A 19,083-nucleotide genomic window follows, 5' to 3' on the forward strand; every position below is an offset into this window, starting at 1 on the left:
AATCTCCTCCTCACTTAAATCGTGGAAGGGATCTAATCAAATTCAAATTACTAATTTAAAATACTAAAATGTCCTAACTACCCCTACTAACTTAAAATAAAAGAATCTAACTTAAAAACAACTAATTAAAAGAAGATTCCATATTAGCCAATAGGATAAAAGAACCTATTAACCAATAGGAACACTTCACTTAAATTAGACCCATTGAACCAATTGGATGCAGCCAAATCTAAACCGGTTCAATCTAAAAACATAAAAATAACTAAGTATTGGGCTAATCCCGTATGCAACCTAAGTACCCCTAGTTTAGGCTCATTAAAGTGGCCTACTACATAAAAAACCCTTGGGAACAAAGGCCCAACATGGATATAACCCAACCCTAGGCCTATTTCTAAAGAAATAAGCCCTATTTGGTGATCATTCTACATCGTAAGGTCCTTTGGGATGTTCATTAGGCCATTGGGGTCAGGCTTTTTGTTAACTAGGCATGAAACAATATTTTGATGAGAATTCAACAAATGAGGAAAATTACTTTGAGAACTGATGTGGACAAGGACACACGCCCTTTAAACAGCTGAGAAGTGACTGACCAAAATTAGACCAGTACATGAGTGTTTGTATATTTATATATATATTTTTTTGGGGGGGGGGGGGTAGAGGGTGGTGTATTGAGTAGGAATAAGGGGACAACCCAAGCATCTTTAATGAGCATTTTTTTTACTGATTAACAAAATGGTGATTTGGTGTTTCTTTCTTGAGTCTACTGCTGATCTGAGTTTCCATTTGTACTTCAATTTTTTGCCAATGCTTCAGTTGAGCTAGTGAATTTAGAGATATTTGATTTTTATACTTTTCTAGCAAAAGAAGTAACCATTATATATTATTTCATGGCTGATTTATGACATTTTAACCAATATTTGTTTTTGTAGCTGTTTTGTTTCTACAATAGTCCGACTCCTGCTCCCATACAATTGGCGACTGTTTGATTTGGGAAGGGTCAAAATGGTAAAATTAACTATATTCTTTTTTATTCATTTACTTTTTATGATGGTACTGTGTGGACTGGATGCTGCACAGATGCATTGTAATAGGAAGCAGTTGGTGGAGGTAATAAAGTAGTTCTGGTGAATTTTTTGATCTATGTTAATTCACTTTACCTCAGAGCAAGTTAATCAATCGTATTTTGTTAACACTCTCTTATAATAACACCAATTTCCTAGAACACAGGGCAGCCTATATATGTTTAAATATATTTGCATAATCACTCTTGGCTTCTACTCTTCGACTATTTCTTTTCGTACATTCGTTTTTGCATATCAAAATTGTATATCCTTTTACTGTAGTAATTGCTTTCTTTTTCTTTGCTTTGTGAATAGGTGGTCCTTGCAGCTTCTGTTATAAGTAAATCTGGTAAAGGTGAGTTTGTTGCCAGAAGGGCGAGTATGTTTGCATGGTTTCTGGATTTAATATGTTGTTTTATAAGCATTAAATTTATCTTGGCATTTTGAGTTGCATGATGGCAGTTGCACTTTGTTTTCCTGTTAGGAATATATATTTTTTTAATCTGATTTACCATTTGTTAGAGTTATGGTATTTTTCCTTGAGAGTGTTCTCTGTGGGGGAGTGCACCTCTGCCAGTCCCTCCGTCTCTGTTTCTCTCCTCAGTCCATATGGGTCATTTCACGTGGGGAGGAGAGAGACAGAGGGGGGGCGCTGGCGGAGGGTGTGCTCCCCCACAGAGAACGTTATCCTTTTTCTTATTATTAGATTCCTTGGAAATTTATTGAACTATCTTTCGTAAATTTTGTGAAGTTATCCTTTATGTTGAAGACATATTGCTTGTGTTGTTTTACTGGTAGAAAATTTCATATACTATACCTGTTCCGCAGATCAAGAACAGTGGCTTTAGGGAAATGTTTGGTCTTTTGTTTGCTTTCTTCAATGAAGTTTACCTTTAGTGCCACTAAGAGGAAACTGTTCTTGAGATCTAAGGACAGGTGGGTATCTGTTTAACTATTAAGGGGTTTTGGTCTCAGACATAAGAATTATATGAAACTACTTGTTTATTGATATATCTTTTTTTTCCAATTAAACCGTACATGAGACTTCAGCTTCAAAGGTATTAGAATAGGTAAGAGATGCCTCTTTTTGGGTTTGAGGTAGAAAGTGACTTGTTGCTTCTGGTGCACATGCTCCAAAAAAATGTTCAGTTGGTTTGGACAAGAGACAAAATGTAGGACTGGTGCCAACAGGTCATCACGGAAGAAAGGTGATGCAAACCCGAGAGGCTAAGTAAGCCAAGATCGAATCTGGAAGAGAATAGGTAGGTATGAAAATAGATAGCTAGGTTGTAGAGCTGGAGTCCCACCAGTCTACCAGTTGTAGGAGTCCCTCCTAGGCCAATCCGCAGGAGACCCACCAGGGTTGCTGAGTCTCACAGCTCTTGTTTCGCACAAGGGTTCTCACAAGAGGAATTTTTTTTTCAAAATTCTGTGTTTCATGGAAATCTTGAATACAGCAAAATAACATTAAGAGACCCTTAGAATTCCAAAAACCCTTTAGAATTCCCCATACATAGAGAACAATTCCTAGACATTGAAACTAACCCCAAGACCTAGAAAGCTGTTCCCAATACATAGGAACTACAAACAAGATGTAATAACTAATAATCTAGGAAAACTAAAAGACTAATTAATACTACCTAGGAAAGTAAAACCCACTACATTAATTAACCTACGAACATGAAAAGACAAACTAAGAATACAAAAAGTCTTCTCCAGCAGCTGTTCCAAAATAATGGACCCAAGTGGACCCAAAAAGAACTATATAAAATAAACTCAGCGGGGCCAGGTTGGGACAGCAAAGACCTGCCTTCGGGTTGGGCTGGGGCTGGCCTTTGGACCAGCATTTGGCCCAGGTTCTGGAAAAGAACCTTGTGAGCCAATTTCTCCCTGCATCAAAAGGACTCACCGATCCGGGATCACTAACTAATACTAAAATAATAGAAGCATTATGTTCTATACTTGTGAGAATCCTTGGAAAAACAGGTTTGGCAAGGCGGGCCTTAAGTCACAGTAATGGAGATTCTATTTGTAGGACTCGGGTCAGCTTGACTTAACGTGATGAGGGAGTCATCACGATTGGGACCACTAAATACGCAATTCTATGGCAAAGAGCTATTGATCACAAAATGGAGTTAACTACCTTTTTATTGATATCATTTTGTTTTTCCAATTAAATTGTAATGGTAAAGGAATTTTTTTTGTTATATTGTAGTCCAGATTGCATAGAGTAATTGTCTAATTATTATTTGTTGTATCCATAATTCAAGATTTCAATTTTGAGCCTGGTTTTGACCAAGCTCGAAACTGAAATATTTCAGTCGAAATTGAAATTTTGGTCAAAACCTGGACGGTTTCTGCTGCAAGTTTCGGTGAAGGGTTTTGAGGTCCCAATGGCCAAATTAGGTCCTGAAACTTCTAGGAAACCCTATTTTAGTCTCTCTAAACATAGTGAGACCCTTAGATTTTTAAAAATCACACCCAAAATGGGCTTTGGAGTCTAGTTTGGTTGTTGTACGCTGCTTTATACATTCTCTAATATTTCTTATTTCACACAAAGTTTAGTATTAGAACACACTCAATTTAATTAAAATAACTTAAATATGCATTAAGAATGAATGGACAAAATTATAACCATTTCATAAATAATACATCATACATGATTAATTTCCCCTATTTTTCTGAATTTCTGCAAATTTTCAAATAAATTTTAAAATCTAGAAATTAAAATAATTCTCAGACAAAAAAAAACTTGACTCTGTGAGGCCGTAGATAAGTCAACAGTGTCTAGCATATAAAATTTAGCTGCAAATAGTCAAACACTGTATTAACCCTATTTTTTTTAAAAAAAATTATTGCAAGAAAGTTATTATTTTTTCAGAAAATTTAAAATTATTTTTAAAACATAAAATAAATTCTGGCTCCATGAAGTTATTGATCGGGCGACGGTGTGTACAACATATAAAAAAATTGAAGGCCCACCACCAACTTTTTACCAATTTTTTTGGGAAAGTGGTATACCTTCAACTTTGAATCTTGCACAATTCTTCCAAGAACACAGCAAATTGTTGCTTCCAGTGCATTACTCTACAGCCCCAAGTACTTGTTCCAAGTTTTTACGGGAGTGATTTGGCATTTGGCCAAAACAAAAATAAAAAAACAAGAGGTTTTGGAAGGTTTTCTGTTGAAACTGATAAAACCTGCGAAATGGGTTGAAATTCGACCCATTTCGTTCAAAACCATGGTTTTATTACTAAAGCAATGTTACATTTCGACAGAAATTTCAGTGAAATGAAATATTGGACCAATATTTCGGCGAAACACCGGAATTTCAACCGAAATCTGGACATTTCCTAGTATCGCATAGCATTTTGTTTCGATACTTTGCAAAATCTTGAACTATGGTTGTATCTAACTTTGAGATATGCTTGTGCATTGCTGCTTTCTTTGTAATGTCTGGAAATGTATCACCAATTTGTGATAATCTCATTATCTTAGACATAGGAGTTGTGTCCATGATGGTCAATGTATATTTCTTTGCAGCTCTGGTTTCGAGGGAGTTTGTGGACATGTCTCGCATAAGGATTGAGGGATTACTTGCAGCCTTCCCCAAGTTGGTTGGTACAGGAAGACAGCATACGTATGTTGAGACAGAGAACGTGCGTTATGTGTACCAGCCAATAGAAGCTCTATATTTGTTACTTGTAACAAACAAACAGAGTAACATTCTTGAAGATTTGGAGACATTGAGACTGCTCTCTAAACTTGTATCCTTTTTACGTTGGTCTATGATTAGCAGTTATTTCTCTTAATACTTGTGTCCACTTCGCTTCAGTGAATTACGGATGATATAGTTCAGTTGATTGATTCCCCACATTAATGATGTAAAATGCATTAATTTCTGAGGTTAATATGGTTTGCTGGTGGATAATCTTGCAAAGATTAGTGAAGGTGCTTTTGTTAAATGACTGGGTTCCTGTCAGCTGCTTGATATTCACTCTGCCAAGCAATTTCATAATGGTATGTTCAGGCTAAAGATGATTATAAATTGAATTCTGTTGAATTAAGTGGTACATTCTAAAAATGTTGAAGGGACCATTTAATCAATGTCTTGAAAGTTAAAAACCTTGAGTTGAAGTGGTAGATGTCTGGAAACAGAAATAGCTTGTATCTCATTTGCCCAAAGACAAGCCTTAAGGTGAGAAGTATGAGGAGCCTCTATGCAGGAATCTTTCTATTGATCTCTTTTTACTTTTATTTGAAATATATAGATCCTCAACACCTAGCCAAGAAACTCTGTTTCTTCTAGCTGTTATATCACTACCAATACTTAAAAGCACTTTGAACCATGCTTCTGACATTCTCCTAAGAAAATCTAATGTCCTAATCAATGCAAGAGGAAATATCTCTTATGGTGTTTTTAAGGTGCATTATTTCTAATCAATATTCGTCCTTATTCTTGCTTTGATTTCTCTTCTATTTCATAACTTGCTTTTGATAAAGGTGTAAGTGTAGTTGTGTGGAATGCAAGGGAAAAAAAGGGTCCAAGGGAAAAAAACCATGAATTATGGGGTATAAATTGAAGGGTCATGTGGGGAAAGGTTATGCTTATGCTAAATGCAATGTGATATTCGATAAATCTGTTTCATGGAGTGTTATTGGAAGATGCACATGAAACTTAAGGGCTTGAATCTGTGAGTTTGGTTCGTAAATTAGACCCAATCATCTAACCAATTGAACTAAAGGGGCCCCACTTATGTATACTTAATTCAATTACTCTTTAACTTATAATATAGGCATTCCTGTCTTTATCATGGTTCTACCATTTTCAGACATGGCCTTTGTTATGAAGTTGTTCCTTAAACATATTCAGGTTCCTGAGTATTCTCCCTCTCTAGAAGAAGAGGGCATTTGCAAGGCTGCTTTCGAGCTGATTTTTGCTTTTGATGAAGTCATCTCCCTTGGACACAGAGAAAACGTCTCTGTTGCACAGGTAAAACAGTACTGTGAGATGGACAGTCATGAAGAGAGATTGCACAGGCTGGTAATGCAGAGCAAGATCAATGAAACCAAGGACATCATGAAGCGGAAAGCTAGTGAGATTGACAAAAGCAAGGTATTACAAATCTTTGATGGTCCAGTGTTCTGAGGCTATTTAATTGTTTGTACTGCATCATTTTTTATTTGTTACTTATTTATTTTTTCATTTCATTCCTTCTAAAGTTTCAACTTCTAAGCTTTTTACTTATGTATTACTTAATATTCTGCAGATTGATAGAACCAGAAGTGAAAAAGGGGGTTTCATGTCTCTCCAAATGACAGGCTCTGGACGAATTGACAGTAGCTTTAGCGAAATGAGCATATCTAGTAGCAGCAGTGGGTTTGGAAATGGAATGAGTACTGAAGTGGAAACCTTTTCTAGCAAATCCAAAGGTTTGTTCATCTGCATGAATTCCATAAATTTGTTGCTGTTTAATGACTTATCAATCTTGAGTGAAGAAGCTGATTCTTGTTTCTTTTGAACTGTCTAAATGACCTCATCAATTTTCATCTGGCGTGACTTTCTGAATACTTCTATTGCATTACCAGGTCGTCCCTCTGCGTCTGCCACTGCTCCTCCTAAAGGGCTTGGTATGAAGCTTGGTAAAACACAGAGAACAAACCAATTCTTGGAATCTCTTAAAGCTGAAGGTGAAGTCATTCTGGAGGACATGCAACCAACTGCTGGTCAGGCCAGAACAGCTGCACCGCCACCAACTGATCCTATCACATTGACTGTTGAAGAGAAGCTTAATGTGACACTGAAGCGAGATGGTGGGGTCAGTAACTTTGATGTCCAAGGTACCCTTTTGCTCCAGATTCTTAGCCAGGAGGATGCGTTTATTCAAGTCCAGGTAGTCTCTTTCTGTCCACTTCAATCAACCTGCTGATAGTAAAGTGTTGGGTTGTTACATCTAAGTTGGCATGATATTTTCGATTGGATTTCATATTGGTGAAGAATTTGTAACCTTTATTATGAGGAAGGTCTTGGTCACAATTAAGACACAGATTCTCCCACAACTTGTTTGATATGTTTAAACTTAAAATCAGAGTTGTCAAAGCGCTAAGCGACCCAAGGCGTTGGAGGGCCTTCCTAAGCGCTTAGGCAATAAGGCAGCGCCTAGGCGACCTAGGCATTCTGGTATTTATTATTTTATTTTTTTTATTTTTATATGTATCCATTATATTTACTACTACTACTACTAGTGTAGCAAACGCCAAATAGCCATTATATTTCCCATAGTCTGCAAAACTGCCAAGGCATTTTACTATGGTAAAACACTTTATTAAGTGCCTAAGGTACTAGTTTTACAAATTTATAATGAATCAATTCCTAGGTATAATGAACCAAAAAGGTTAAAGTTTAAGATATGCAGTTGCGGCCAATATTCTTACAATATTTGTGATTTTTCTAAAAACATCAGATATGAACAACAAATTATTATATTAATAGAATTGTGCCAATATATTAGCTTAGTGAGTTGAATAAGTTGATTGATAAATGTTCTTGGCTTCTTGCTGAAGCATAAGCAGAGAAATATAATGTACAGTAACTAGGAAAAACCAACAAAATGCAATTGATGAACTCTTGGACATTTAAAAATAAATTCAGAGAACAACATAAAATAAGTGGTTCTCAATAGATGAACACTTACTTGAGAACCACAATAGAAGTTAGGTTTGGCATAGGGAACTGATGGATTTTGAACAGGAACAAGGGGTACTTTAGCATTTAGATTATCTAACAAAACTGCAAACACAGACTTATCTGGTTGCAGGCTTGGTTCTCACAGTAGGGAGACTTATATAGGATAAAAAACCAGGGTTTTGGCCTTTGGGATGTTCTACTACTCCTGGGGGTGATTCCAATTTCCAACCTCCAACTCTGAAAGAAAGAAACACTTGGGATGGGTAAAAAAAAAAATGATTGCAAGTGCGTTACTGCACACAGGGAAGGAGGAGGAGACTGCAAATGAAGGGGGGGGGTGGTTAATGTAATTCTAGATTGGTAGGAGACCAACTAGAACCAATAACCAGGATCTGTTATGGATTGGGAAAATCAGCTAGGTCAAATTATGTGAAATTGTGAAATTAAGGTTAGGGTTTGATGAGACCTAGGGTTAGATGTTAGGGTTAAGTTAGGAGAGTGGATTATATGGGAGAGAAAAGATGCTGAAAGTTATAGTTAAATCAGATGACTAAATCTGAAGTTATTGAGGAATCCTAGTAAAAATAGGATGGAAGGGGTAAAACGGTAATTTCAGACAATCGACTGGGTGGATGGTAATGAATTTTGGATCAAGTATCTCTTAGGGTTTGAGGAAGATTCGATTAAAATTTCAGCAGGTTCTAACGATTAGATTTGGCTGGGTAGAATTCTCGCGAAAATCACCTTGCGTGTGACCTTCTAGCACTCGTGAGATCTCGCTGAGTTTCTCGGTTTTTGAAACAAAAGAGACGAGACCTGAGGCGAGTCCCAAAGGTGTGAGATCAAAACGAGACGAGACCTTAGGCGAGTCCCAAAAGTGTGAGATCTCGTCCGGCGAGATCTCGGTTCGAGGTCTCATTTTGAACCATTTTATGAGGCATCTTGTCCATATCTCGCCGAGATCTCTGGTCGATATCTCGGTTTGATCCATTTTAATGCCCATCTACCCTTTTAATGGCCCATCTACCATTTTAATGCCTACTTAAGTTACTCCTTTAATGCCCATCTACCATTTTAATTCCCATCTACCCTTTTAATGGCCCATCTACCCTCAAAAGGTCTCGGTGCACATTCAGAGTCACCGAGACCTTTTGAGGCTGCAATAGGAAGTGCCGATGATGATGATGATGATAATGATGATGGTGGTGGTAGTGATGGTGATGGTGGTGGTGGTGATGGTGATGGTGGTGGTGATGGTGATGACCTTGCTGCTGGTATGCGAAGTGGTGGTTATTATGATGATCGTCATGAGGGGATGCGCGAGCAGTACCAGTATGATGTGGAAACGCAGGCGGAACCTGTGCGTTACACAGGTGAGTCTTAGTTTACGCATGCTACACAGGATCGAGACCATGGTGCCCACGCTACGTACAAGAGAAAGAAGGGTCGCAAACAATCACAGGCTCAGGATGATGACATGAGTATGAATACCATGCTTGCAAGTTTCGGAAGCATGAGTATAGATACTTCTAGTGAGCGACAGCCGTGGCATTCATCTCAGTCTCATCATGACTATGATTATGGCCAGGAGAGCACCGGTTCCGAATATAGTGGCTGTGGTCAGTTTGGGCAGTCAACACATGAGTTTGACAATCAAAGCATTGGGTCTGGTTTTGGGCCCATATTCCCAGTCCCAAACCAGCCATACCCATACATGCCTCAATATGACAGTAGTAGTGGATCTCACGCTACAAACCAACCGCCTCCGCCTCTTCTATACCCTAGGATAGGGGAGTTGAAATATTTTGATGACAACACTTATATCAGTGTTGTGGCAAACTATGTGCAAAACTACAGCAACACTATGACATGGGAATTCTATGTGGATATGGTTTGGGTTGAATACATTAGCATATCACATTTTATGTAACATTTGTTTAAAGATTGATGTATTGTACACTTCAACATTTCTAATGCTTATTTAAGTTGTTTTACATTAATTGAATGTTTTGATTGCTTTCTATTACTAAACTGTGTGGAGTAGGGTATTTTAGTACATCGTCGCCCTCGACGCCTACCAACCTATGGTCCAAAGTGAAACTCATATTTGGACTTTGTTTTTGCAAAATCTGATAGTGCCGTTGTGTTTAAATGGCCTAAAATAGCCTGAATACCAAGTTTCAAACCTAAACTAGGTCTAAAACCCATCGAGATGAGGCTTCAAGTCGGAAAAAAAAAATGCACCAACTCGCCGAGATCTCGACTCAACTCGGTTTTTCCCAGAACTGAGTTGGTTCAGAGATCCGAGTTTTAGAACCTTGCCTTCTAAAAGGGAAGAAGAATAATTGCAGAATTTCAATTTCAGACTTACTTCTTGTTTGAAAATATCTTGAACCTTGCAGAGAAATTCCAGCAACTGAATATGTCTCTTCAAGAGATCGGCTATGGCAGAATTGAAACTGGAATGTAGCTTGATTGGAGATCGATGGAGGGGGTTGGGGAAGGGGATGGCTATCTCAGCTCACCTTGGGCATCTCACCCAACCTATCTCAGGATTTTTAACAAAGGCTAATGCCAATATTTCATTAATCAAATTCGTGTACAATGCTGGCTTCCCTTACAAACTTTTTTAGAAGACTCAAAAATAGACTTAGACACTAAAAAGGAAAGGCCTAACTCTATCCTCAACTATAAGGTAACCTAAATTGACTAGAAAAGTGAAATAAAAAAAAATAGACTCAAAATAAGACTCTAACTAAAATAAGGAAGTAAATCCCGTTTTCCTACTTTAAACCCATATTTTAGGCCCATTAAATTGGCCCATTACAAAATAAACCCATGGGATCAAAGTCCCAATACATATATGATCCTAAAGCTTATTTCCACTAAAATAAGGTAACCTAAATTGACTAGAAAAGTGAAATAATAAAGAAAAAGACTCAAAATAGGACTCTAACTAAAATAAGGAAGTAAATCCCATTTTCCTACTTTCTACCCATATTTTAGGCCCATTACAAAAAAAAACCCAGGGGATCAAAGTACCAATACATATATGACCCAACCCAAAGCTTATTTCTACTAAAATAAGCTCTAAGTGGCTTATTTTCATCAGGGGGTGGGAGGCTGTGAGTGTGTCACGGCTCACGGGGAAGAAGGAGGAGGAGGAGGCCGTAGCGAGAAGGAAGTGAAAAAAAAAGAAAAACAATTGCACACAGACTTACCTGTCAAAGCTGGAGATGTAAGGTTGCTAGAAGACGAGATGCAGTGAGTAAACCCTTTCAGTTTCTGCCTTTCGAGCTTCGATTGCGGGGTGCCAGGGTTTCGATGTGAGAGACTGAGAGTTGAGAAGTGAAAACTGAGTTTTTAACACCAGCAAATTAATCCATTAGAAATGGAATCCCAAAAACCAAATACATTTAAGTTATATATATATATATATATATATATATATATATAGGTGACCCAAGGTGTTGTAGGTGTTGCCTAGACACCTAGGTGGGCACCTTTTGTGAAACTAGAAAAGCGATGCTCGCCTTGGCTCTTTCAATACCCCCCGAATGCCTAGGTGAGGCTTTACAACTAGGCTTAAAATACTTCTTAAACGGCAGGTAATTAGAAAGTCTACTTAATTTTTTGTTAAGATGTATTATCTTTATGATGAGGTAACCTAGTTTGAAGTAATAAACAGTAGCAAACCTATGAGAAACCAGAATCGTGAACCAGAAAAAAGTGGCTGGTTGGATGAGCACCAAACTTGGATCAAATGTAGAGGGGAAGGAGTTGAACAACATACTAAAAATTGAAGATCATGTGATCATTGGTTAGAGAGGAATGCATGTCTGAAGTTTTGTTACACCAAATGGGCAGAACAGCAATCCTATGACAGTAAACTTTGATAAAACCTGCAGAATATTATGTGTGGAACAAAACCAAAGGTAGATATAACAGTGAAACAAAAAATAGAGATTAGAACTTAGAAGGCACCCAAAGTAGGTCTTAGTTGGATGCCTTGCTCAAAAACTCTGCAGAACAGTAAAGGAAGAAGAAGAAGGTAAAAGGGGATATACGACTAATAGGCTTTACCATCTGGGTTGTGTCTGATTCACCACAGCACACTCACTCTCATGGAGCAAAATTGTTTACAGCCAAAATCTGTGGGCAGCATGCCCCCCTCCTTAATTTATTATAGTTGATGGTTGATAGTTACATCATAAAAATAGGAAACTCTTTTAAATAGATAGAGATTCTTTACAATATGGCAACTCTCAAAAATTAGAAAGTCTAAGAAAAAGGAAACATCTAATTAGTAATACTTAGCCTAGAAGTAATTACCATTACAACTTAGAACAATTGTAAAATACAAACTAGCTACTTAATCTAGTATAGGCCTCAAATCCCTAATATTTGGGCTTATAGAATGGGCCTGTTACAATAGAAAACTCAAAATTACTTAGCCCATGACACATATAACCCATTGGGGACTTAAATTTGGCCCTAACTTATTGAACTACAGGTTCAACTTGACTTAAAAAACTGAACCAAAGAAATTATGTAGTTGCCTTCATCATGAATATCAAGCTGAGCACAGGTCATCTTCCACATAAAGCATAGAAGTTCTCACTGAGGTTTCCTATTTCATGAAGATTGACAATAAGTTTTATCCACTGCCATAAGAAATTATGTAGTTGCCTTCATCATGAATATCAATTCCGTCTTAGCTTAGGATTCCTCGGGGTTGATAAATAAGTGTACAAATCTATTTCAGAATTCTTGCTGGCATGTTAATTTATTGTTTAAGAAAGGTATACATAGGTAAAATTGGTATTGCGGAACACTCACCCCGGCTAATATAAAAAGCTCAAGTAAAGGTGCTTTGATTCTTGAGGGCAAGTAATGGTTCTTTAGCAATTAAGTGCGTTTTTTATAAGAATTTTATTAAGAAAAGAAGTACGGTACATTTGGTAAAACAATGACAACCGGTGGCCATAGCAAAAAAGTGATAAAAGGACTTAGCAAATAAGCATTTCACTATTAATGTCTTTCGTAATTTTGTATTTCTTGGTGATTTTATTTGTTTTAAACGAATTTGAAATTACCAACACTGTAGAGAAACTGGCCAGATATGATTTGTTGTTTCATTTATATTATAATCTTTTACCATCTGGCATTTCATAGTTTTTGGCTTATGAGTGATTAACATGCTTTATCTGATGTGCAGATTGAAACCGGGGAAAATTCTGGCATAGTTTTCAAAACTCACCCTAATATCAACAAAGAATTATTCTCCAACAACAATATTCTAGGCTTGAAGGATCATAATAGGCCTTTTCCGACTGGTCAAGCTGGTGATACAGCAGGTGTTGGTCTTTTGAAGTGGAGAATGCAGAGTGTGGATGAGTCAGTTGTGCCATTGACAAGTGGGTTTTGATTCTTTATGCAATTGCCTCTTCTGATATAAGTTGTTCTTTTTCCATTCTCTTCTTTTTATTTCATTTACCCAAAGTATTTTTTTACAGTCAACTGCTGGCCCTCTGTATCTGGAAGTGAAACATATGTCAGCATAGAATATGAATCTTCATCAATGTTTGACCTGCAAAATGTTGTGATATCAGTACCTCTTCCTGCACTTCGGGAGGCACCCACTGTGAGGCAGATTGATGGGGAGTGGAGGTGGGTATTCTCAATTTATTATTCCATCTTCCCTAGTGAGTAGTTTTCTGTTGAAACATTTAGGTACAGCCATAAGCTTTTAAAGAAAAAATTCCACCACATCCATACGAGAAACCCTTTCTAACATGTCTTTTACTTTCAGCCACGTGGACTGATGATTTGGTAGGCTGACCGTTGGACAGATTTGTGATTTTCTTGTCCTTTGAGTCACCATGCCTGGGCTTTCCCACTTGCGGTTTTTGTTGAGCTCACTTTCTAGACTTTTTAAACAATTTTTTTAAACATCTATAGCAACATGTGGAAGTATCGGACTGATCTGAAATTCTGATCACGGGTAAATGATGACATGGACAACTTTTCCACCAAATTGGGGCCCCAACTGAACTGCCGCTTTGCAGTTATTGAGGGTGTGATGGTATGTGTTTAGGGTAGGATGTGCTGGAACACTGCTCCCTTACATAATAATCCCTGGATTGAAGTCTAATTGTCCAATCTAATATATCACGTTCAACCCACGCGAATATTTTTACTGACATTTTAAAAAAAATGAGAATATTTTCTATAAATACCCTCTCTTTTTTTGAAAAATATGTATCTGAACGTCAAATTTTCATGGATACAAGATTTAATTCTTAGCCATAATTAATGTATCTATCAATGTTGTTCACACATTATACATTTTTTACATCCATCATGTTTCTTATTATTTGGGGAAATTTTCTCTGACACGGACGTATTCAGATATATCTTAGCAGGTCACCTATGAGCCATGTGGAATGTTGATCTGGTAAAATTGATTGTTGGATGGGTGGTATACCCCTTGGATTAATTACATGTCGAATTTCGGGTCCTATCTCAAGGGCATTTCTCAAACTTTTGTCTTTGTATCTTCATCAGTTAAAAGTTGCCTAAGTACTCTTCTACCAATTTTGAAATATTTATATTTCCACGTGGGCAAATGTGCTTATGCTATAACTTCTTACTTGGTGGGTGGATGATGACATGGATAACACTGTCCACAAAATTTCAGCACCAAAGTAGCTTTCATGTAGCAGATACTTAGGCTGTCTAGACAAGCATTGTCTTCATGGGCCTGGAAGGAAATTGTAACCTTATAATCGTATTTCTTGTCATTACTATTTACTACAACTACAATAATGCATCACCATCACTGATATCAATAATAGTATTATTTTTGTTTCATGTGTATTAGACTATTACTTGAGTCTGTGATAAACGGTTCTTATTTCTCCTGGTAACATTGTTTTCTCCAATTTTTTTTTTTTTGTGTGTGTGTGTGTGTGTAGTGACTTGGAATATCTGTAATTTCATCTCGTTTGTTTTGCTTAGAGCAGCTCGATCGGTGAAGTTCCGTTACAAACAGCTTTAAGTGGTTCCAAGGATGTCATATAGAGCACGATGAATACATTGCTGACCTTTTTTTTTCCGGTGAATTGCAGGTATGACTCGAGGAATTCCACATTGGAGTGGTCCATACTACTAATTGATGGGTCTAACCGCAGGTCTGCAATTGAAGTGTGGATTTTTTATTTTCTACTTTTGTTCCATCTCTATATTGATAACTGGCAGGTGATGTCTGAATTTGTGTTGTTAATTTTTTGTCAGTGGGTCGATGGAGTTTGTTGTTCCTCCGGCAGATACATCAGTGTTCTTTCCCATTTCGGTCAGGTGCACTGCTGCGAAGACATTCAGTGATCTAAAGGTCTGTGAACTCGAAACCTGAACACAATTTTTGGTAGTTAGCTCTGTCTCTATTAGCACCCCAGGCACTTCTGGAGGCTTAGTGGTCTTACTCTTGGCCAGGGGAATTTTAAAATTATTTTGACTTTAGGGTGCTATCAGGTCCTGTTATCTGCATGGTTGACCAGGTTTCACATTTAGTGTTAGTTTTCTTTTCGTTAGTGAAGGGAGCATACAGCCATACACTTGAAGGGTTCGTGTAAGTGGTCTTTTCCTGTTTTCCAGACTTTCCTTCCTTTCTGTTGAGAAGGCTGGACCAATATATTTAAAATTTTAGTTGGAAGCACCTTGTAGACGGAGGTCTGTTCTTCCTTCATTATTGGGCTTTTGAGCATTGTGAGATGTGGTTCTAAGATGTTGACACCATGGTCTCTCCAGTTCTTCAGTTTGTGTGTGCACACACGCGCATGTTTTTGTGTTGGTGTTTAAGGTTACACCTATTTCTTCTGTTGCATCCACCTAATTTTCATTCCCATCATAGTTAGAATTGAGGATGGGATTTAGTTCTATCATTGCCCTGTAGGATATGAACTCTCTCCCACCAGAAATGCTCTTATGCATTAATGTAACTCAGGTTTCATTCATTCCTGTGGGAAATTCTGTTTTTTTTTTTTTTTTTTTTTTCCGGGGAACTTGTCTCTACTCTGTCTCTCTCTCATAGTTGGGTTATAGTAGTATTCATTGATAGAAATGTTGCATTTTCATCCCCGTTCTACAATGAAGGTTTTTATTTACTAATCTATTATAATAATAAATATGTTTTTTTTTTGGGTGCGTAGATAAATTACTGTTATAAAAGATAGAGATACTCCCTTCTTTTCTATTCTAAACATTCTTGAATGTAAAATATTGCAGATTGTGAATATATTGCCCCTAAGAGGAGGCCCTTCTCCAAAGTTCTCTCAGCGAACACAGTTGATCACAGAGAACTACCAGGTGGTGTGATTTGGATGTCTCTGATGGCAAGTGGTTGAGGTCTGTGCTGTGTTCTAAGTGATGGTTTCTCCACTGGCTTTTTTTCTAAAAAAAATTTCCCCTCTTATTCATCCAAAGCCAATTTTCGTGTGTTTTTTTTTCCCCCTATAAATGTTGAGTTGGATAGTGTTACTTCAAGGGTTGGTTGCTTTTTCAGGTAGTGTTTCCTAGTAGTGTAGAAAAATACTAAAACATTATTGTGTGGGACAGTGAAGAGTACATACTTTGATCTTTGAACTCTGAAGCTACTGGGATTTCCCACATTTCACCTTCATCAATCTGAAAACAATATTCTGCTAATAGATGGCAACTGACTTTGAATAGTCTGGATATTGTTTGAATGGTTTCTCTTATATGATCGTGAACACAATCGACACATTGTGCTGTTTCTTTCTTTTAAGTTTTTGCCTTTTTGGTGGCCCATGAAATCTTTCTTTAAACCAGGTCCTGCATTAACTAAGATAAAGGACTAATATATTGATTAATCCATGACATCTGCATTTTTCATCACTAAAAAGCTAAGGATATTAGACTCCTTATGTTTCAGTGGAAAATATTTTACTTTACAGGAGCTATCTAAAAGCAATAGGAAAGTGTATTGGTTTAAAATGACAAAATATTTTATTGGAAAGTAAATATTGATTTCTTTTTAGTGATATATTCCGTTTTTCTTTTAGGATGTGTTTGGTATTCATTCATTCACAAAGTAGATTCTGGTTTTAGAATGCATTCTGAAATCCATTTTTTTTGGGGAAAATTACAAGATTAGCTAACATTGGGTTTTGGGTTATGGTTTACAAAACTAACCACCCAATGTTTATGTTAACAGAACTATTCACTTTGAGTTTGGTTATTACATAAAGTAAACAAAACAGTGGTTGTTGGTTCCCTCATCATGTACTTTTCTGACATTTTCACCCCCAATTTAATCCCTGTTCTCTCTCTCCTAGAAGAGCCTCTCCGCCCCACCGAGTCATCGATAGCGGCAGACTCTGGTTCAGGTGGCGGTGCAAGGAAAGATTTTAGTTGATCGTATTCAAGAGAAAGAATCTCAAGCACAACCTCCTTGTGAGGATCGGCAGCAGCCCTGCGCCTACTCTCTGAAATCTCTTCGCTCACCTTTACCCCTTTATATGTGTCTCTCTCTGCACCCACTAATGTCATTCTCTTTTTGTGTTCTCTCTCCATTTCTGTCCTTCCATGAGGTCTCAGCGCCCTCTTGCCCTCTCTCCCGCTTATGTGCTCTCACTGACTTTGTCTCTACAAGCTCCTCTTTGCTCCCTAACCCATTCTCTTTCCCTCCCGTGCTTTCTATTGATAGCGCTGATGCTTGCTTTGAATCTTTGCACAGACCACCGAAAGGAAAATTTTATAGAAACTTTGAAGCTTAGATATGTTTACGAAGGAGGCTCTTCCATAGGTTATCAAACCTTCAGAAACAAATATTTTAGAAATTGTCAACCATGGTGGTAGAATATCTAAACGCTTGTCTGAAATAGTTAAAAGGAAAAAACACTTGCAGGGAAAGTTCGGAAAGGGTTTTCGCTCAAAACTGCAGCAACATGGAGAGAGAGAGAGTTAGCTCTTCCTCTTGGGAACTTGACATTTTTGGGGGTTTCAGTAGGGAGACGGAACTTTACATTGTGTTTGGTATGCATTCTTGAAAACCAAAACCCAAAATCTATATCAAGAATGCATACCAAACACAACCTTAATTGCAAATAAATTCCTTTTCAAACTTTTGGACCTGGCTTTCCTCCAGCCGTGGCCTGCGTGTGAAATGATTCAAACACCCTTATTTTTGCTGGGTTGGATCCTCCAACTCCCCACGGCTGGAGGAGAGCTGTTTCACAAACTTTCTACTTTTATAGAACTACATTGACAACTTTTTCAATGTTGATAATTGGAATCTGATTACCAAATTCTATCAAGTCGAATTGGAATTGTGGTTGGATTCGGTTTTTCGGCAAAATCGGAATCTAGAAAAATTGGAATCCACAACAGTTTGAATTGGTGGTTGATGATTTACTGCTCCAACTCCCTCGAACAATATTATTTTGCTTACATGACTCTAGCCTAATCCCAAAAAATAGCATGCGCACAGAGATCACAAAAGAACAATCACACATTTGAGGATTCGGCTCCTCTCCTTGGAGGGCATTGCCCAATGAGTGTCCAATGAGGCATCCGACAGCTGGGTTGTGCCGCACACATCCAGGTGTGTGCCCAATCAGCCACTGGGATGTGTGCGGCACAGCTCAGCCGTTGGATGGCTCATTGGGCGATGCCCTCCAAGGAGAGGAGCCCAAACCCACATTTGATGAATAGTACGATTGATTTCATGTTAGGGGGACTTGTAGATGCGCAGTGAGGCAAAGAAGGTATACATGAAGTGCCAATTTCTGGTTGAGGATGGGTAGGGGGGTATAGGTTGTCTAGAAATATTACCAATTCGTGGTTGTTGAAAAAAGTACTAAGATCTTGTTGATCGTATTTTGGTTAAAAGTTGGCCCAAGGTGTTGCGTGATGTTCTTAATGGTCTTTCTAATCTTCCTTCGAGTTTTGACAAATGTACAAGTCACAAATATGCAAGTCACACCATTAAATTGTAGGCTTAATTAGATGTATACATCCTAATGCACGTTATTTTTTTAATGACTTAAGTTACACAGGACGGCCGTCTTGATAAGCTTGTCTGGATGGCCAAAGTTTCTACCACATTGCTAATCAAATGGTGTCCAAATTTAATGAATATGTAGACCTCGAGGTCCCGGTCGAGCTTCAACTTAAATTGAGTTTGTCAATGGCAAAATAAAGATCTGAAAATACAGGGACTACAAGAGGGTTTATGGCATGCATGAACAGTTGAAAAATACAATGATGCATGCTAATACACATGAGAGTATTTAATTCAATCCTAGACCTATC

At 37.7% G+C, this 19,083-nt stretch overlaps 1 protein-coding gene and 1 long non-coding RNA gene across 2 annotated transcripts; both read left to right on the forward strand.

Annotated features, from left to right (window-relative positions):
- Positions 1-922: 922 nt before the first annotated feature.
- On the forward strand, positions 923-16,496 carry LOC122651334 (coatomer subunit delta-2-like). Its single transcript, XM_043844681.1, has 11 exons — positions 923-1,005; positions 1,377-1,416; positions 4,605-4,828; positions 5,935-6,177; positions 6,332-6,494; positions 6,651-6,955; positions 12,968-13,166; positions 13,266-13,419; positions 14,880-14,942; positions 15,046-15,142; positions 16,036-16,496. Exons 1-11 carry the CDS (start codon positions 1,003-1,005, stop codon positions 16,123-16,125), a joined length of 1,581 nt encoding a protein of 526 aa, XP_043700616.1. The 5' UTR covers positions 923-1,002; the 3' UTR covers positions 16,126-16,496.
- LOC122651336 lies at positions 2,220-3,007 on the forward strand. The gene is made up of 2 exons (XR_006331439.1): positions 2,220-2,269; positions 2,964-3,007. It is a non-coding gene; the product is annotated as an uncharacterized LOC122651336 (long non-coding RNA).
- Positions 16,497-19,083: the final 2,587 nt, after the last annotated feature.

Source organism: Telopea speciosissima, chromosome 2, assembly GCF_018873765.1.
Source record: "Telopea speciosissima isolate NSW1024214 ecotype Mountain lineage chromosome 2, Tspe_v1, whole genome shotgun sequence".
Taxonomy (NCBI): Eukaryota; Viridiplantae; Streptophyta; class Magnoliopsida; order Proteales; family Proteaceae; genus Telopea; species Telopea speciosissima.